The sequence below is a fragment of the Triticum dicoccoides genome, chromosome 6B (genome assembly GCF_002162155.2).
Source record: "Triticum dicoccoides isolate Atlit2015 ecotype Zavitan chromosome 6B, WEW_v2.0, whole genome shotgun sequence".
NCBI classification, from domain to species: Eukaryota; Viridiplantae; Streptophyta; class Magnoliopsida; order Poales; family Poaceae; genus Triticum; species Triticum dicoccoides.
This window is the reverse complement of record NC_041391.1, coordinates 369,635,170-369,656,355: the sequence shown is the minus strand read 5'-3', so window position 1 is coordinate 369,656,355 and position 21,186 is coordinate 369,635,170. Positions and strand designations below refer to the sequence as shown.

Below are 21,186 nucleotides of genomic sequence, written 5' to 3'. Positions count from 1 at the left end.
TGTGAAATGATAGGAAATATGCCATGCAGAAAATCCAGGAAATATTTCCTTGATTTTCGGATGACCCGGCTTATCTTTGCAGTTATCCTTATTTAGCAGAATCTAGTGAGTGTTCCATTAAAAGGAAAGAGAGCTATTCGTTGTAGGATTGATCCAGACAACCCAACCTAAGTCACCTATTGCGCCTAACCTAAGTATAGTGCCAGTGGTCGGCGAGGAGAAGTTCATTCCTGTAGAGAAGAGAGGGGATCCTATTTCCTTTCCCCCTTTCCCAGTATGGCAACCTTATCTTCCAGCATGAAAGTTGGTATCAGAATGAAACAATCCAATCCAATCCATACTTGTGGAGTGCTCAGTTCAGTTCCTGATTTCTCTCAAGCCTAAACCGGAAAAGGAAACCTATTACCCGGGGTCCCCCCTTTCGGCTATCTCATCTGCTGTTCCTCGACTCTCAGGAAGGTAAGATCATCAATCAATAGTAGGCTGCTGCTCTGTGCAGTTAAAGATGGGATCCAACCTGTTCTGTTTGCTTGTTTCCTATAATCTATGCTCGATTCCATATTTCTGTATCCTTCGATTCCCGGGACAGATCTGATCTCCTTTATACTGACCTCAAACAACGAGCGAAGTCGAGATGTTGATGAGAAAGGGGCTTTTCTCAAGGCCAAAGAGTGCTCTTTGAAGGCTACTATGCATCCTTACGAATACAAGAGTGGTTTTTTTTGTTTTGGGTATAGCAGGACTTGAACCTGCGACCATTAGGTTAAAAGCCCAATGCTCTACCAACTGAGCTATACACCCGATTTTACAAGAAGGCTTGGTGCGGAAAAGAAAAGAGGGCGGCCTGGCCCCTTTTCTTCTTATCATATCACAAGGGCGCGGCTCTGTATGGTATAGTACTGTGGAGCAAGTCTGGGAGTCCTTTCCACTCATTGAGGATTCTATCTAAAAAAGAAGGTCAACGGGGGAGACTACAGTAGCTCGAACTCAGACTATCTACAAAAAAGGTAAAGTCGTCTTTCCTAGGGTTCGACCGAAAGGAGCTGTGTTCTATGGTTTGACGTTGTGGAGGTCCAGCACTCTTCTAAACGAAGAAAGAGGGGATTCACGCTACCTCCTACTCCTACAGAAGATCGATTGGCGCGAACTTCCGATCGATTCCTTATTCATTGTTGCCGACCCTTACATCATCATAAAGAGAATCAAGATATCCCAAGAACCCAGCTAGGGATGAATGACTAGCGCTCAAGAACAAGCAAGGGATGAGCGCACGGGAGCGGCGTTGCTTGTTGCTTTATTATCACATTAGAGAAGCGGAACCTCCAAGCTCAGACATCTCGAACTCAGAAACTACCCTTCTATCCCACCCTGCTCCTCCGGCATCGGAAGCAGAACTACCTGACCGAAGGAGATAGACAGGAAGGGAAGACGGTCATACAAAGGCCGAATAAAGCTCTCTTGAAGCTGCATCTGAATAGACCTAGAGTCACTCAGTACATACGAACCCTTGAATAAATAAGAATTGAGAAGTATGAAATGTGGGCATCATAACAAAAAAAGAAAAAGACCGAACCAGTAAGACTAATGTCTACTTATTTATACCTTTGAGAGGTCCACTTAGACTATTATGATTTTCTCTTTAGCTACGTAGGTTATATAAGATTCAATTCAATCTAACAAGCGGACTGGACTACCTTCGGCTACTACAAGATATTTAGAAACCTAAGAAGCTGAGCCTACTTTACGCACTTAAGGCAGCAGCAGATGATGAAGAAATGGGCGGTAGATGATAATGAGAAAGGGCGCCCCTTGGCATTTCCTGTGGGGGAGTCTGATTGATCCAATCATGACGAATGATGTCAACCCCCTCTTTTGCGCCTAACTTGACTCTGATTCTCCCACTATGAGAGCTGATCCAGGGGCTAGTTCGGCTACAGAATGGAATTTACGAAAGCCCCCCGTCTTTCCGACTCAATGTATTGCCCTTTGGGACCAGGATCTGACGAGGAAGTGAGAGAGGGGACACCAAACATAGGTGCGTACCATTGCCCCAATCCAATGGACTATGTCATACAGGGAGGAACCCTTGGAGGTTGGGACAGAAAGAAAGCAGGTTTTGCTTCTGCTTCCTTCGAGCAACCAAACTCTTTCGTCAGGTGTGGGTCAAGTTCCCTCATTATTGCTTGACTTCCCCTTTGGGGCACGAAAAGATGGACTAGGACTTAAGTAAGGGAGAGGACAACCCCTGTTTCTGGCTTACCTTCAACGAGTGAGTGCTATTCCCATTCCTTACTTTGATCCGACCCTGTTCCCCGACCAGTTTGCTTGCTCACTAGAAGAGTCAAGCGAGAGCAGCTAGTTTAGAAGGAAAAGGACACCTGGGGCTATTCGGCCTCACTTGTCGGAGACTGAACTACCGCTCGCTTACTTGCTGATCAAGGAGGTCATTTCCACTTACTCTAAGCATAGAAGGAAGAAGATTGAAAAACTAACAAACAAATTGTCTTCAGCCCTACTTACTTATAGGCTGACTTGGCCCAGGAAACAAGGTTCTATTAGGCTTGCAGGGCTTAAAAAAGAATGAGCTAGATCGCAGGTATTTGGATACGAGGTAGTAGCGGGGTCTAGTCGAAGCGGTGCGCAAAGTGTACAAAGGAGAGTCTCACGGGCAGCGGCACGTGAGGGGTCTCCCGAACTTCATGGAAGATGCAGTTAGGGGTCTCCCGAACTTCATGGAAGACGCAGTTAGGGACTCCTGCACCAGTAAGAATGGAACTGGAATAAAAAGTCGGGGTAGCTAGTCACTCCGTTACTGAGGAAAGAGAGGATGGCATTTCCATAAGTAGACTCTCCTTCTTACTGAATCCTTATCCTGCCCTCTCTACTCGGGAACAATTCATTCTTAACTCGTACATAAGTTCTGGGCGTCGACAAGAGAGTTAGCGATCTACAGCTGGTTCGATGGACTGGTGGTGACGCGGGCGGGCCCTCTACTTTATTTGCCGAATCCAATCGATCATGGGCGGCCCTCTTCGTTCACAGTCTTTCTCTCCTTTCGAATCCAATTGTTCCAATCTGACCAAATAGCAATTCATTGAAATCATTCGGGTCACCTCTTTTTTAAGCACTTGACCAAGCCTATTTCTATAGAAAAGGATAGGAATCTATTGACTTTGAGTCTGTCTCCTACTACGAAATTGGAACTGAACACAGGATGGCAATAGTGAGAAAAAAAATCCCCTCGTACTACGTCATTATTTATTCGATTTTCCCTGGTAAGTGCTCCAGATGCAGTTGCTTTAGTTGACGTAGTGAGTGGAACCTAATTATATGTTTCCTTGAATACCAGAGTTGCCTTTTGTAGATGAGAAAGCCAACAATTTTGCAAGGAGTTGATAATTGCACTTGAAGTAGTAAGTTTAAAGACAGTTGAAACTTAATGGCACCGTTTAACCAAGCACTCTTGTAGCTTCGAAAACTCCGTGTTCAGATCGGTGAGGCAAGAGACGAATTCATCGCCAGTTACCTCCACGATATCCAAAATACCCTCAAGACCATGAAGACAGATAATGAGAGTCAGGTTCAAGGATTGTAAATACCATAACAGCAAAGTAGAATGCACCAAATTTTTCCTATTACCGGCTCCAGGAAGAGCACACCAAATGAAAGAAACTATTACTCAAAAAGCGAATCACATCTCGATCCACAAACTGCCAAAAGCCTTTGTTATTCCATTCCCAGTGGAACGTCAACCTGTTTAACAACAATTTTCTAAGAAACTTGCTGAATTCTAAATGAAACAACCTTATTTTCAAGTGACAGGCAATATCCATTTCAACCAATTATTCAAGATCAAAGGGCTAACTGCACAGCTAATTGAATTCTTTCGAGGTTGAGTTCATCTTGAAATCGCATTTGCTTCCTAATTAAACTGAGAAAAAATAAGAATATTAAAAGAAAGACTCCACAGAACATGAATGAATTCAGGTACATCACATCAGGCTGATATGTGCCGGTATCATACCTGTTTCAAGATTCTGGCTAAGCCCTTCTTGTTGCCACATATCCAGTTTCTTCTAAGGTTTCTAGAATTGCTCGAGTTCCTGCTCAACGCTTCTTGTCTAGCTCCAGTCTAGCACTTGTACCAGTCGCCTACCAGATCACGGCTTTGCTCCAATTCTACTCTCCAATTATGCAATCCTCTCCAAAATTGGGGCTTTTCTTCACTTCAGCACTTCCCCTCGCAGTGGATTCCACTAGGTTCTTAACCGCTTCCCAATTCTTAAACTGAAACCTGCGATGTCTAATCCAAGTCGGCACCTAACCAGCTTGTCAGCATCGTAAGTTTGCCTCAACATTCCCCCTAGAAATACAAAAATAATGTAAATCTACTTTCATTTATTTATTAGGGTAGGGATGAGACTTTCTTTTTCTTTTTCTATTTTCTAGAATAAGTATGCTCTGGAGTAAAAGGATTCGAACCTTTGCATGCCGGTACCAAAAACCGATGCCTTACCACTTGGCTATACTCCAAACGGGGGAAGGCTCGATGAAAACGAGCTGGGATATAGATTTTTCCGAAGGAAGAGTTAGTTACCCTCGGTCTTCCTTCTTTCCCGGGAATCAAGGAAGTAGTAGTGGGACAGTCCTTTATTTCCCCCTTTAGACCAACTACAACAAGCTCGCTCCTTAGGTTAGCTCTCTGCTCTACCTATTTGTTTGCAATGCCTTGCTTATCAAAATAGGCCTTTCTGTAACCTGACCTTACGCTGAAAAACTGCACTTGTTGGCTCTGCGTCCACTGAAACTTATGAAAAAGAAATGTTATTCTATCGATATCTTCAAGAGTTCCCTAACCCCCTGACTGAGAGTGCTATGATGGGCTATTGAAGTTCGTCCCTGCGGCACGGTGGGGCAGTGCAAATCCTTTCATTAATGAAGTTCCGCCCTGACACTCCCATTATTGGCTTCCTTCCTTCGGGACCGCTCGGGCGAAGGCAGAGCATGGAATGATCGTAGGGGCATCCTTCCTAGGTGGAAAAGACGTGTGTGACTAAAACCAGGAGGAGAAATCCATTTTCAAATGGCGACAGAAAGAAAGGAATCACGAAATAGAAGAAAAAGTGCACTGTGCTGGCAAATGTGGAGAATAGCCATCCATCTTTCATCAATGAAATTGTTCCGTATGGGTAGCAAATACACATATCAGAAGAGCCAACCCGAAAGCACTTGCTTCAAAGAAGCAGCAGTTACCAAGAAATTCCTATTTCAAGTCAGTATATCTCGATAGAACCAATTCCAATCCAGGTAGTGTGAACAGAGGATGTGGAAGTTCTGTTTCCTTGCCTTGTCAAGCATTTCATCTGACACTCTATCTATACTATAGCTAGATCAATTCCTATTCTTTCTTCCAGGCGACTTTACTCCAAAGAATTTTGCCTTCTTATCTTGACTCGATCTCACGAAATTGGATTGATTGGCACACCGCGCATCTGGCATTCGCTTCTCCTATCTATCTCTTCCAACTAAGCTGATCACTGGAAAATATGAAATCCTGCAAGCAATCATTCCAGAGCCAACTACGAAGATACCTGGTCTTCCACTCTATTCACTGGAGGAAAGACAAGAAAGTAAACAATTCTTCAAAGGAATTGGCTCTACCGGAACAGAGGAATTGGCTCGCTCCTTCGCTCGCTGGGTAAGCATAGAATGCACACCAGTCTGGTATCAAAGCGTATCTACTTGAAAAGGAGACTACTTGAACAGATGAAATGGAAGGAAGAAATGAAAGTTTGATCTACCAACGTAGAGTCCGCCCCTCCCAGGAAGAAGAAATTTGCTACTTTGGCTCATCAGTTGGTAAGTATGTCTATGAAGTTCAGTGCCCAGAAAAGAGAAAAAAAGACCAAAACAAGCTTTTTCAAGCTCTACAAGTCGATGGACACCTCTCTAATATGGGACACTATATTGCTTACAACAACTGCTATCACTTCTAAATAGGCGGTCCATCGTGGATAAAGTATGACTAATAAGTAGTAATATAGCTAGTTGCTATACATAGACTTGAAGTCAGGGCTTACTCATCCTAATCTTCTCTTTACTACTTAGTTAAGTTTAGTTAAGTTATAGGATCAGAACGAGATTTTCTTTGGTTGCCGTTATAGGAAGTGAGCAAGCAAGCTAGACACGAAAACTCAGGATAGACGCGCTGCTCTTCTAGCTTTGGTTGGAAATAGAAAAGCAAGTTATAGGGCCCATGCTGCATTCCCTCAAATAGCAGTCTTTTTTTATGTCTAAAGAAAAGTTGCCTATTAATAAGCAGTCTTCCCTCTTTCATAAGGCTCTAACTTGCGTAAGGAATCAAGGAGCTACAGGAGTATACCGCCGAGTACTTACTATCTTGGATAGCTTTTTGCCTTGCAAAGAGCATAGATTCAACTTCAATATATGTAGCTAACTCTCTATTGCTTTATTGCAATCCGCTCCGCGCCACTTACTCGGGACTATATAGTTCTATCTATAGCTAGTGCTTACTTTTCATAAGGTATAGTTACTGGTCAGATTCTAAGTCACATATAGTTGTAGTGCCTAATCCAAGGCAAGGGGATAAGTGCTTGCATAGGTTAGGTTGAGATAAACTCTATATTTCCAGTCTTTAACGCATCCATTCCTTGGGCTTAAGCATTGTTGAGCTTGACTTGTTCAAGCATAAGCCATCTAGTAGGCATGTTTAGCATTCTAAGCAGCCGCCTTCCTATACGCATAAAGTGGAGTTATATTAGTACCTCACACCACAATATAAGTCTTATTCTAAGTAGGATCACCCACATTTATTTACTAAGATTTGCTTTATGAAAGTAAATGACACCAGGATAAAGACCTTCTTTTTACCCATAACCTTTCTCTGCAGCATTGGAACCAAGATCGGGCTTGGCATAGTTACGAGGTTCCCGTTCTATTTAACTAACACTAACTGAAGCTAACCGGAAGCTTTCTTCTCATGCGACTCTTGGATCGAAAAGAGGCTGCTGGACTGGACCACGGCTGAAACTGCCAGGCACGGACTAAAAGCTTTTATCAGGGATTCCCGAGTCAAACGACTACCATACATAGCATAGAGCTGGAAGCTGCACTAGTGTACAGAGAAGACTGGATGTGAACACGGGCGGACATTGGCTATGTATGGGGCACTCACTAATCACTATTAGCAGGAAACAACTAGCAGAAAGAAAGATGAACGCACTTTCACTCCTTGCTCTTCAGCACGTACTCACACGAGGGACTCTCAAATCTCTATTTCAGACCATAATCTTTCGATCCCTTTACCGAAGTGATTGATAGCAGGGCTCCAAAATCATAGGGCTTCTTCTATTTTTAGTGTGAACTCACTTCTATTCTATATCAAGATAGGGGCTTCAGTACTTGGCTGACCGCCCGGTGGAAGACCTGGTTCTACCACACAAGGGCAGCTTTCGTAGTCCAGGATTATTTTCCTCATATGTAATTTCACCTCAATGTGGAAATGTCCGATCTTATTCCAAACTAGAAGGTCTTCATGAAGGTCTGTCTTGTTTCAGGAATATAGGTACCGAAGTTCAATAGCGGTAGGTACCAAGGAGAAGACGAGTCAGGGCCGATTGACAAGACTAGCTAGGCTGACCTTCCAGCCATACTCCATCCAATATCGAATGGAAGTGCTAAAGGTTTCATGTGATGCTGACCTCAATGAACCAGACCTCAAGAATTCGTTCATCCCTTCGCTCCGAGGATTGGTCGAGTACTTGGCCACATGCATGAGTAGGCCTGTTGCCGGGATGTCCCATTAAAAAGGCAGGTCCCATATTTGAAATACAAAAATAAGATCAGATAGCGCTCAAGAGGTTTTTCTCCATACGAGAAATCCTTCACTCGCAGGGAATTCTAGGTTGAAAAAGCTTGTTTTGGTCTTTTTTGGGGGCTTCCCGAGCCCATTCCCTTTTCCTGGTGGGCTCTGAAGTACTCGTCTTTTGCGCAAGGCCTCGTGTCAAAAAACTTCCAACCACGTCCTCCTACCTCGCCCATTTGCGGAGATCATCTACATTTTGCTCCGTGTCGAGCTCCAGCCGGCCCAAACGTTTTCCTTCGGGAGGGCGTAAAATCGCTTTCTTTCTGTAGGGAGGACGGATGATTCAAGTAAGGGCTGAGAGCCTACATATCACTGAGATGGGCCAAGGAAGAAAAAGCACCTACTGTTCGTTAATTGAAATTCTCTTTGCTTAGCGCCCTTGTGTTTCGAATAGAAAAGCACTGGAGATATCTGTGGAACTGTTGTTTTTCTTAGGGCAAGCTAGCAGATAGAAGTAATCTATCTGGTTAGCCAGGCGAAGCATTTAGGGTTCAGTGCTTGGTTTCAAGTGTTCTTCTTCATCGTTTGGCACTTCACTTTTTGTTGAGTAATCCAATGGCCTAATGACACATGCACATCTTTTGGTGCTGTCGCCTTACTTAGTGACTAGCTCAAGTGCATTTGATCGCAAAAAAGACTGGCATTGGCTCCGGGTCAAATCTACAGGGGGCATGCAAATCAAATGCGAAAGAAAGGAATACATTTCTGTTTCTTCTGCTTCAATGCCGTGATACACTCAGGATGTTTACGATACCTACCCATTAATTGCTCTAACTTCTCGTGGTTCACCCCTAGCTATGCCCGCTTCTATGAAATTCCAAATTCTACTTGCAAGCTCATCGGAGCTAGGCAACTCTTTGTCAGTGATTTCATGCCTACCAAGCAGGTACACTCTAATGTATACACCCTTTAAGAAAAGAAATCCTTCTCGTATTCTGCTGCTTTTTTGATTCATTTTATCCCAATAATAGCATAGACATCATATATTTTTTCTTGCAAGCTCAAGTGCTTGATTGTTGACAAACTCTTCTCTCAGTAGGGCACCTCAGGTACCTGTCTATAGTTTCCTGTCTTGAAGGGGGGCGACGCAGCTATTTTCTTTAACAACACGTCATTCAACGAAGTGTTTTCGTTATTTGGTCATCACTAAAAAGTTTCTAGTGATAAAGTGAGCCTATTATATTAAGTTTAGAGGATTCTCCTAACGTGATGAGTTTAGTTTCTCACTTTTAAAGATCACTGGTGGCAATGGTACTTCCTTTTATGCAACAACTCCTGTATGTACCATTTGGTAATTGGAGTTTGATAAGACCATGGATCCTTATATACAAAACATACTTGGCCAACTAAGGCCCTGCAGTCCAATGTCCGATATATTATCGTCAACTGAGGAGGTGTTTGGCAAGGGTGTGACCGTTGTTTTTGGGACAATGTTCAAGCAGGAGGCCATGAATCTGTCTAGTCTCGCCATGGGGGGTGAGTTTATCTCATTGCTCCTTCCTGGTGTAAAGCCGATCACTGAGGTTTATGTCTATCAAACCGAGCTCTTGAACCCAATGTTTGGAATATCAACGTCCCTCTCCAGTCGTAATCAGGATTTGATCTATCATGAAGTTTTAGCGCCACATAAGATCCACGGCATGTTATCTGTCGGTGCAGCGGCTTTGAGTTGTCGGAAAAAAGCCAGGAGCTTAAGTAATTCCTCAGTTTAGTATAGGGTGTCCAGGGAGAGCTGCTGAAGGGAAGGTGGGCGAACCCACACGAGTGAAAACCCTACTTTATTAGTCATCAATGCGATTTCTCGCACTTTTTGATACCTCCGAGGGGGTACACTTTAAAGGCATGCAAAACGTGCCTTACAGTCATGTTGGACGAGGCTAGGCGGTGAATGCAACGCTGGGAAGTTTTGTCCCGGTTCAAGAGGTTGAGCGAGCCAACCAATTTGATGTTTTGAATGGCCAAAGAATAGGTGTTTACTCCTCTTACCAATTGAGGTTTCGCACAACTTTTTGACTAGGGCTTCAGAAAGGTTGTAGTTTCACGAGGAGCCCATAAAGCGACTTGTTTTACCTATGGGATGTGAAGATTGGCTCTGTACCTGACACGGATTGATTTAAGAACAGTGATGAAAGAAATCAATTTATGAGAGACCATATTTCTGTTGTTTCGGTACAACTCAAGATCAGTTAAGGAAATAGGGAATAACAATAGTGAAAAGAATAGAAATAGCATGACCCTTGCTTGGGACTTCTTTCTTCTATCTCTATAGAGATGATCAGGAAGCAAATGAGAAAGGGACTTCTTTTTTACTACGGTCAAACTATGATCAAACTCTCTAATCTTACTTTCGTGTGAAAGACCGTCCTAGGCGTGAGTATAAATGTGTCGAGGCGTTCTAAGTGCCGTAGACGAATGCTTCTTGGAGGAATAAATGGTATGACACGACCTCTTTTTGCTCCATATAAACGAATTTGAAAAAGGAAGAAGGCTTTAGCTCCCTTCCATTGTCTTGGGTCGAAGATCAAGCGTGAACTTCTCCCTCATCTAAGGTTGGGTTGTGGATAACAGACTTCCCCTTGGGCCAGATCTTCCCAAGTATAACACGATCCATGAGCGATATCAATGCAGTGACAGTCCTTACTATTGAGTCCTGTGCTGGTAAGATGACAACGCTCTAAAAGGTTTGTTTAAGAAAGCAATCATATCCCGTCCCCAAGTGCGGTATGGACCCCAAAGAGTTATATAAGTAGGAAAATGGGAAGAATTGAGGCACCTACAGAAGTAATGGGTCAGCTTATGATTTTAGGCATGGTTACTGGAGGGATCGTCCCTACCTATCTGCACAAGATCGGATCAGTATGGTTTTGAGAGGAAGGCTGGTGGCATACGAAGAGAGGGCGACAGAACATCTGCATTCCCTTTCTTTGATTGAGAGAAGGATAAAGCAGAAAAAAAGACTTGACTGAAATTCCATTCGCTTTTTTTCCTTCCTGAGATATGGAATGTCATTAAATTAAGTACATGAGATGCCAAATATAGGTAGGAGTTATTTCGCCAAGCAAAGCTTTGTGTTCTAAAGGTAAAGAAAGACGGTAAAGCCCATTAAAAAGAGTGCCACGTAGAAGCACCTCCTGTGTCACTCGATCCAAACCCGACACATCTTTCTTTCTATACGAAATGAGTTCGACCTTTTTTTCAAAATAGAAACAGAAAAGAAATTTAGGAATAGTGCGGGTGCGACGGAACGAATCAAGTGAAACGAGTCCCCCTTATGACATTTTTTCATCCAAGCAAGGGCGCGTTGCATGGGATTCATCAACAAAGGGATAGGGATAAGGGGCCGCACGTCCAAGACAGCCTTTCATCTCAGTGCGCCATGGAACCCCCATCTTCCAATTCCTCTTACAGAGATCGTTGACTCACTTTCCTTATTTTGAGGAGACTTCCAAGCCAAAACAAGACAATGGGTAGTCACCAGATCTTCTTTATGGAGGTGGGACCGGGGACCTCCTCAGCAAGATCGCTGTACAGAATGCTTGCGCACAGTGGCCACACACACTTCTCCCTGACCTCCAAAAGCTCCCTATGACCCTTTGTACGGAGCATTCAAAGTTCCTTACGCTGTCAAGCAAGACTTTGATCTCGATTTGGGAGAGCAAACACAGCTTCGCCATCCAGCCAAGTATCTTTATTGAATTGTGACCCTATCTAGCTCTTAAAAATCTTTCTTCTTTCTCCGTCACTAGATTCCGGTTAAAACGCTTGGTCCACCCATGCTTTTCCTCTCCATTTTTCATATGGAAAGGGAAAGCAGTGCCAACTTATTGGAATTCTGCATGGCATATTTCCCAACCTTCATTCCTGCTATTCCAGGCTCTAGTGCTCAGTCATAAACCTATTGCCCGCTCCGCTTTCCCATTCCTATTGCTTTCGGTATCTGAATCTTCCTGAATTCAAGTAGAGAATACCAGGGCTTTCTTCTTCTTTGATTTTCCTTGGGGATAAAAAAAATGGATTTCCGACATAGCACCTGCGGCATTAGGATTCTAAGATTTAGGAGGGGAAGGCTGAGGAGAGGGATCACATGCATTGAAGCAATCTCAAGATTCAGAAACGATCAAAATAATGGTACGGGGAGAAGAAAGAGAGGAGAGTCACGAAAATAGGGTAAACGCAAAGAGACAATGAAAAGCAATCAGAGAGGAGAGGGAAGAATGACAATGGAAATCATAAAGCTCAGCGAGGAGCACATTACTCTGAATAATAATGGAGAGGGACATTAAAGGGGAAAACTGAGCAAAGAGATATAAAAATATATTCGAAAAGCTTTTCACTTCTACTTCGTTTTCTTGTTTAGATTCATTACTTCAGTGATTGAACATGGGCAGATACCTATAAGGACCCTAGAGGGATAATATAGCTCCTATCTTAGAAGGGTCACTTCTCCTATCCAATCCGGCAACAACTTGCTCACAAGGGTGCAACCACTGAATTTGTAACGACACAATGATTTGAAAAACAATCAAAAGATATGTAAAGAACACAGACAATAAAGGTAGAAGATCATTTCCGGGTAGATAGGAGAGCTATTAAAATCCACAAACATGAATCAGAGTTTCGACTGGGTTCTCCAGATTTAACCAAAAGAAGACTTTTCTACAAATAAGAGAATTTCTCATTTTTTTGTTTATACCGAGCCAAAACATAGAATTTCCATTGAAGAAGGAAGTAAGGATGCTAGCCGGAGAATCAAGAAATAAATACTTCCCATTCCGATTCTTTTTTAGTTCCCAAGATAGAATTTCTTTGTTTTTGGCAAGAGCGGTGGGTGACAACGTGCAAGACTAGATAGGTTTGGCTTTGATCTGATCAATAGGAATAGGAGGAAGCGTTGGAGAGGTACCAAATGACTGAAGAGGGGAACCCATCTGACCACATGTAGAGCCAGCCCATAAGTAAATTCAAGAGAATTTCTTCATCTTCCAAAGTATGTGAGTGAGGTAAAAATTCCATGGATCGATCTCATCACTCACATCCAACAACTAGTGAAAGATGTAATGATGAAGCTATAGGAGAAGAAAAAGCGTTTGTTTTGATTGGTAATCTTGAGTAGTCATCTTTTGAAAGAGAGTAACTTGCTGGATGGAGAGCAGCTAGGAGAATAAAGTTCATCTTTACCCCATCTTTCATTCCAACTCTATTTTCTTGTGTGCGATCCTTCTTTCTAGTTTGGAATCCAAGAAGCTCAATGGGCTAGTTTCAAGTTCGATCAGACACGAAATCTGGTATAGCCACCAGCCTAGATAGAACGGGCGGGGGAAGAAAAACTAGGAGCGAGCCACATTCAAGAGGGTTGTCAAAGGCCCTCTCAATAGAGCTATTTTGTCATTGAATCGATGGAGGGAAGACTCCTTCGGTAGGTGCCCCCGACTCTTCCAGTTTCTGGGTGGGATCTTATGGCTTAATCTCTGATTGCACATGATTCATCTTTGTTTGGTAACCTTGGACCCTGAACCAGGAGTTGGAAGCGCCTTTGCCAGACTTTCCAATTGAACACGATGCGGGCGATGCAACTCGGCAAGGAGAAGGCTGAACCCTGGTGCTACACTACAGCAGAAGCTTTGGCAGTTTACCATGGCTTGATCTTCTAGCTGTCATGCTAAAGCCGTTGATAGCTACTTCGCTTGACGAGCTAAGTAGAAAGACTTTGTGGATTCATCCACAACTGATGGTGCTTTAGGTTGATCTGATCCCTAGAAGGAAGAGTTTTGGGCTTAAGGCATAATTGCTCTATTATGGCTACCCTGGCTATGTCATCCGATGCTGTTCACAAAGCAGCTCTTACTATAGACCCGGCTATCTCCAAGTTGAAATCGAACCCAGCCCCGGGTTTCCGTCCATCAATCCAGAGCTCAAGACAACCGCGATACTTAAATCGCTCAAATAGCCACCTTAGACGGACACAACCATTAGAAGAAGAAACTTAAACTCGATGGAGTACCCTAAACCAGAGATCCTCGACAAATAAAGTCTCGATTCGAGGAACGAAATATCAATAGAGGAACGAAAACCGCAGGGTATGAAATTTGGGTAGGGTTGGCAGGGAAAGTCCAACTGAAACTTTCTTTGATTACCTTTTTTCTCCAACTGGCTCAGAGATTGCATTTGCCCTTAACCGGTAACCTCCTTTGAATCCTTTGTTTAGACCCTCTCTATTGGTATTGGCATTGGCGCGAGAGCAAGGACCTTATTTGATCGCTTAGAACTTGATGGAGGGAAACTCACTCGCTCGAGATATGCTTAAGCTAGCTCAGGAAGAGTACTAATTTTATATGCCTTAAAGAGGGGATTCAAAGAGTAGCCTTTTACTAGGGCTTAAGTGACTCGTTTCATATTGCTTACTATGGTCTGGACAGTGAGGAAGGTGAGTTGGAAGATATACCTAATGTCAAATGAGACTTTCTCCTCACCAAATTGAAGCGTGAGCTTAGCATCTTTCACATCGATGACAGCCCCTGCAGTAGCTAGAAAAGGTCTCCCAAAAAAATAATAGGAAAGCTCTTATCCTACATCTCCAAGACAACAAAATCAACTGGAAATGCGAAGTTACCAACTATCGCAGGGATATCACCCAAAATGTCTGCCGGATCTTGATCAGCAAGGTGGAGAGTGATGCTAGTCGGCCGTACATCACCCAATGGTAGTGGCTCGTAGACAGTGAAGGGAATCACAGTAGACCCAAGACCACATAAAGCATGGAAAGTTTGACTTCCTATCAAGCATGGAATACTGAAACTGGCAGGCTCATCTAAGTTGAGAGGTAGCTTATTTGAACGAGTGCACTACATTCCTTAGTAAGAGTAACCAGTTCTGGCTCGTTAATGTTTCGCTTCTTTGCGAGCTGGTCCTTAAAGAACTATGTATACATCGGCACCTGTAAGACACCATCAAGGATGGGGGTGGTAATCTGCATATCTGTCATCATATCCAGAAACTTTGCAATCTGCTTGTCTTCAGTTGACTTCACAAACCATTCTGGAAATGGTAGCTTCGGGTTGACAGGTGAAGGAGATTGATGATGGATCATTAGGAGCAATAGCTGCTGGTGTAGAAGAACTAGGCTGTGCAGCAGAAGTAGTGGACTGTTGAGGTCCCTGCGGAGAAGGTATTGGGCCGGCTAGGGTAGAAGGCAGGTGGTACATACAACGCTGGCATTGGGGAAGAGGATCGGTTGTAGTCTTACCACTCCGACTAGTAAAGGCTCCACGTGGGTGAACTTCAGGTTGAGGTGGAAGTCTCCCTTGTAGATGGTTGTGAGGCTACCATACGAGTGGTCAATGTTTGCATAGAAGAATCCTTACACCCAATATTGTCACTCCTTTTAGAATACCTGTCTACACCTACATCAGCAAGATGTAGTTTTCTTAAGTCGGCTTCCATTCCTTATTCGGAAGGCGTTGGATACTTGATATACGCTATGCTATGTACTCGGCCCACCATTGCGCATGCTGTTTTAGGAAGCATATTTTGATCCTTATTCAGGGAAAGCTCATATCCATCAAAAACCAATCGAAGTCCAGCTTTATCCCGAGCATCCGTTGTTTGCCCCGATTGAAGATCCGACACGACACCCTCTCTTCCATCTCCGGCTTCCTAACCAGATCCATTTACCCCTGCTTGAAAAAGTGTTTCCATTCGTAGTTCGGGGTTTCCTAGTCCCAGGTTTATTCGTAACCGGATCCCTATCCAGGTCTTCCTCCTCAAAAGCTATCTTTGTTTGACGGTGTTCTGTTGCCAATGCAATAGTAATATATGCTTGCTTTCTTCCTGTTCGCATATCCATATCGAAAACTCTTCTTTCGTAGGCACATTTACTTCAATTCAACTACTTCATTGATTCATCAATTTGAGGAAATTCAAAAATACCTTGCTCGCCTTCGCAACTGCCTTCTTTTCTGTGCCTTCCTAGTTTGCCAACCCTATGTTTGATTGCGAGTTCCGGCGGGGTGAGTACCTGGACGGACAAGGGGTTCCTTTTCGATTTCCATTTTAGAGCTTCTCTCTAGTTCGAATATATAGAACTTCCTTCTTAGAAATGGAATACCTTCACCTTAGAAGGGTGTTCTTCCTACTAGTGAAACCAGATCTGCCTTTTTCGGCTAAGCCGATTCCAATGATCGGACGGACAATACTTGCTTAAACCTAGCACCCTGTTGCCTTGCTTTTCCTCCAGCCGTACCTGCCTCGCCGCTCGTGATACCCAGGAAGGGCATCCCTCACTTCCCAGATCGTCTCGCACTTCTTTTGTCACTGGCACACACGCTCTCGTGGGTCTATCACTGAGAAATCCCTTTTCGCCGGGCGGTGCGGTAAGTAAGACTAGTCGATGGACAACTGCTGACTGAATAGGGAGAAGATGCATTTTCCTAGGCTCTTTCTACTTTGCTCATTGGGTATAGCCGCCAGTGATCCACATATACGGCGCTTTTGGATTCCTAAAGGGATAGGATAGTTCTTTCTGGGCTCTAGAGGTCTCCCCTTTAACCTAGTACTCTTAGGAAGGCCGGGTTAACCTTCTACTAGAACTGTTCTATCTACGAAATTGGAAAGTAGGGTCTGGCGAAGGGTTAACCTTGGCTAATCAAGGTGATCATTCTTGGCTAAACTAGGTTGCTAATGAGCAAGCTGTTATAGTGCGTTAAGCTTCGCCAGAAGCAAGCAAGATGATGAAGCGAAGCTTCGTAGACAAGGCTCGTTCCGTGCTTGACTTACGAGCTCGTGTAGTAAGGCCTCACCCTACTTCAATAAGGGCTTATGCACTCCACTCGTAAACGAGCGTTAGAGCTTTTTGAGCGAGCGAGCGAAGCCTTCCTGGAGCTTCCCCCTTCCCTCACCCGAGAATTGCATTTCCGCTTCAGCTTCCCCGGTTTAGTTGGTTTGGAGGATTAATTGATTGGATACCCAATCCGCATAATCTTTCAAAGTCACTGCTTCTACGACGATAGGCGTAAAGGCATGATTAGTTCCACGAATCTCACTGCACTGACCATAGTAAACTCCTTCTCGTTGTACCGAGATGGAGGTAAGATTTGAACGACCAGGTACAGCATCACATTTGACACCTGAGGAAGGCACAGCCCAACTATGAGGTACATCAGCGGGTGTTACAATCATACGTAGATGAGTTTTGGCTGGTACAACCACTCTATTGTCAACTTCTAATAAACGTGATTGACCCAATTCTGGATCATCTTCTGGAATCGTATAACTGTCAAAAGTGAGTGACTGTTCATCGGAACTGTTATAGTCCGAATACTCATAAGGTTGGGTCGACGCCCGCCTCCCCCCAAACTTGACTTGCAAGTTTCCCCGCAAAAAGCTCTCCACGCCTACTCCTATTTATAAAGAGCACTATTCTTCTTTAGTTAGGTAGTTCTCCCCCCTCTATGAGACCGTAAGACCCTGGTGGAATCGAAGGCCCGCTTACTAATAGGCAAGAGGGGACCCTTTCTCGCCCAGCCCTACCTACATCAGTGAAGCTGGAACCGAGGAAGACAATGTTCAACACACATGAGACAAAATGAAGGTATGGGACGGCCAGTTCACCACGGAAAGGGATGCTAGTCGGCTTTGGCGAAGTTGTAGGCCCCAATAGATCAGATCTCAAGAGTGATTCCTCACCTATCCTGCCAGGGGCCAAGTCGAAGGCTCGAGTATAGATTCCCTATGCTCATGTGAACGGCCGGCCCGTAGATCTAAAAGGATCCATAAAAAAGACCGGAAAGTATGTCGAAAAAAAACTCATTCATGAGACCTCGAATTCCCACGTTCCAGCCTGCATTATGCCAGCAGGTCCCACCCCCAATTTCTTGAGTCACCCTTATCTAAAAAAAAGGACGGAGTCTATCTAGATCATAGGATCACTGTATTCAGAGGTCAATTCTCTTTCTTTGACCTCCCACCGTTCACGACATCCCTTGCTTCTCGCAAGAACGGCTCCTCGGTGGAGGAGTAGAAGCGCTGGTCCCCTTCGGTCAAGTGCTTGTGCGTGCTCTTACCTACCGTAGGACCTCCGTCCCCGAAGCGAAGAAGGAGGAGCAGGAACAACAGGTTGTCCTCTCTTGGCCCAGTAGTTCCGCAACTACTACCGTGGTTGTTGCCAACGGGGATCCCCCATTCCGAAAGGTAACGGGACCAGCCCTTAGGTCCAAAGTTGTATGCCACTGCTGTGGTGCCGATAGATTCACTACTGAAGCCCCGTTATCGGACATTGCAGGCTTAGCATCTATTTTTCGTATATCGCTCCACCACACCGAGAAGAGGTATGTGTACCTCCAGCAATAACAAGAATGGAACCATAGGCTCCTATGCTGGGAGAATTTCGGGGTATAGGTCTAACCACCTCAACTCCCCGTTTCTGGCATGCTATAGTTCTTTTAGTCTCTCGACGACGGGAATGGGAGATGACCGGTAAGCCAGATGCTTCGCGAACCACCGGTACATTTCGTTGCACTTAAATCACCCTCGTTAAGAGGCGCACTCCGATACCATTGATGTCCAATAGCTTTGATAGTAATGGCTGGATCTACTAATACCCCGTCCATTGAGTATAACAGAGCAAACGATGGTATAGCAATGAACAAAAGAATGACACTTGGAAATATGGTCCGAATAATTTCGATAGTAGTTCCATGGACAATCCTTTGTGGGATTGGATTAGTTTGCTCGTTGAAATGCCATAAAGCGCGAACCAACATCCGTGATACGAAAACCAAAATAAGAATGAGGAAGAAAAAGATATCGTGATGTAAGTCAATGATTCCTTGCATCATAGGTGTTGCTGCGTCTTGAGATCCTAATTGCCATGGTTCCGCAGCATCACAAAGAGCGATTGTGAGGAATCGACATGATAATGAACGAAGAATCATTGGAATTTCCCATCTTTTTCAGCTCTGCTCCCGAAAAGAGAAAGGAAAGGAGACTGATCTTGACGTCGGCGTTGGTTTTTCCAACGAAAAACAAGAACATTCTTTCACGAACTTCCATGACAAAATGCTAGTTGCCTCGTAACGCATACACTGGAGCGTTTGTCCCATCGACGAAGACTACTTACTATACGCGTTTTCTGAAGAGTAACAACGGAAAAAAAATAGGTGAACCTGGATACCATACTATTAAAGAGAAAGATACAGACTAACAAGAAATCAAGGACCTCGTGAGTACTACTTAGTCGACCTCATCAATTAGTCATGCCAATGAGATATCAAGCCCTCGATTCCAACGGGGCTACGGACAAGAAAGGTCCTTTCGAGATTCTATTTCCCCTTGGGTCTATCAAGCTGAACAGTTCGTGGGGATATAAGAAGATCACACTTAGACAACTGTCTACACTACCTCTTTAATGATCCGGATTCCATGACGCATAATTCATCTGTCCATATATATTCCTAATTTCATATTCATCACCATTTCAAATCGGGCAAGGAGAAGTCGTCGTGTTGGTTCTAGGATGGAATGATCTTTTGATCCAAAGATGCCGGTGCTAAAACCTCTTGTGTCTCTTTTAATAGGACCGCGAAGGCAAGAGCATTGAGGAAGCAAGGATTCTCCCATAACTAATTAATGCGGGAAAAAACAAGATTTCACTGAAAAAAGGTGCCTAACCCCGAGATTTTTCGATACTTTTCTTGAAATTGACTGGATTTGGAAGAAAATGCACTCAACCTAACAAATCCTGATCAATTCAAGTGGTTAGTTTAAGGGGGTACATGGGGCTGACGCCGAAGGAGATAGGAATGAAGTAGGGCGGGCAGCTACCCAGAGATTGGAATGCCCTATCGACAGGGAATGCTGGTACCACCTACGGTGCTTGATAGTCTTCAATCCAGACGGTCTCGAGAGTACCTTGACCCATAGCATAGGGCTTGATGTGGCTTTGGGGCTTCCCAAAAGGTAATAGAATAGGTAGTTCAGGCACCATCATCAATATGTTGCTGCTATTGAATCCGGTTTTGAATCAAGCAGCAAGAGTCCAACCTCAGGGTCCACCATAGAAAGGCATTCCTCAGTCCCAGAATAGCATGCATACGGGAGCCATATTCCAATCATGTGAGCAGACTTCTTCGATAAGCAAGCAGTTGTTCGCGTAGGCCCGGATACAGAGGAAAGGGAGGGGAAGGTATAGAAATCTATCAAAAGAGCACCTTAACGGCGATGCCTGGAAGGAGTCCCTCTTATTTCAGTATATAGGACTTCTTGTCCGCGGGACCTAACTAACTACCCGATCGATGGAAAATAAGGGCAAGTCAATACCAGATCGCACTCAACAAAGTAAAACGGGATGAATTCAATCGCCAAGACCTACCACTGGCTGATTCCATAAGCACAGAAAGAAGGGTTTATGAATAAAAAAAAGCTGCTCATTAGGGTCTCTTTTCATATCCGGCTATGTGAAAACCCACGTACTCTTCTCTGAAACAGCCTACCTACCTTTTGCTTTTTCAGATAAGTAAATAAGCGGACCTCCTTTCCGGAGATCAAGTTTCTACTGGACTAACCACGGGTCTTGATCACAAAGTTCTAAGGTCAATTCTCTAATGAGAACAGACTCTGTCCACAAGGGCCATCAAGCCAACTATATGGAAGGACCCAGTCCCACATTCCCGCTCGTGTTCCGTTTTCCTTGTGGTTCCCGTAGTTGAAGCAGCTTAAAGAAGGTCAGGTTTGGAACTCGTGAGGGATGTTTCGTTGCATGTGGATCTTCCGCGCCTACTTTGTCCTAAATTTGGTCACCCATGCACTTTTCTAGTTAGGGCTCGACTGGGTCCTTTGATAATATAGGTAAGTCGGGCTTATTTTTAAGCAATATCATGACTAGAATCTTGAGAGGATGACTACGTCCTTGAAGCTACAAAGTCCAACGAATGTTGAATCGACGCATGACGAAAACAAGGAAAAAGAAAAGGTGACTTCCGTTGACCAAGGAAATCGAAATGTATGTGCCGGTAGAACAAAGATACCATTAGGTGATAAATTGATGCTGCTTGCACGCACAGATTCAGGAGATGACAATTTTAGCTTCAATATGAGATGCCAATGATGCATTCAAAAAGGAATGAGTGCTGCCCGAGTCGACCAAGAAAAGAGGGTAACATCCAAATTATGGACTACTGAGCAAGCTAACTGAATGGAACGGAGTGCAGGAGATTTCTGATTAGCTTCAGCGGAGAGGACCCTTAGATCCGAAGCAGAGTCATCATGGTCCTGTAACATAGAATAGCCTGCAGCAGTACTCCGCGATA

At 44.1% G+C, this 21,186-nt stretch overlaps 1 protein-coding gene and 1 non-coding gene across 2 annotated transcripts; both read right to left on the bottom strand.

Moving 5' to 3' along the window:
* Positions 1-728: 728 nt before the first annotated feature.
* On the bottom strand, positions 729-801 carry TRNAK-UUU. Its single transcript has one exon. It is a non-coding gene; the product is annotated as a tRNA-Lys (tRNA).
* Positions 802-16,666: 15,865 nt separating this feature from the next.
* Positions 16,667-18,960, bottom strand: LOC119320154 (cytochrome c oxidase subunit 2). The gene is made up of 2 exons (XM_037594264.1): positions 18,426-18,960; positions 16,667-17,208 (listed from the first exon to the last, which is right to left on the bottom strand). The coding sequence occupies exons 1-2, from the start codon at positions 18,811-18,813 to the stop codon at positions 16,814-16,816; spliced, it is 783 nt and encodes a 260-aa protein (XP_037450161.1). The 5' UTR covers positions 18,814-18,960; the 3' UTR covers positions 16,667-16,813.
* Between the last annotated feature and the right edge of the window lie 2,226 nt (positions 18,961-21,186).

Excerpts from the sequence above, each read along its gene's own strand:
- LOC119320154 (XM_037594264.1), bottom strand. The coding sequence starts at position 18,813 with ATGATTCTTCGTTCATTATCATGTCGATTCCTCACAATCGCTCTTTGT. Across the intron at positions 17,209-18,425 it reads TGGACATCAATGGTATCGGA|CTTATGAGTATTCGGACTAT; the intron begins GTGCGCCTCTTA and ends CGTCGACCCAAC.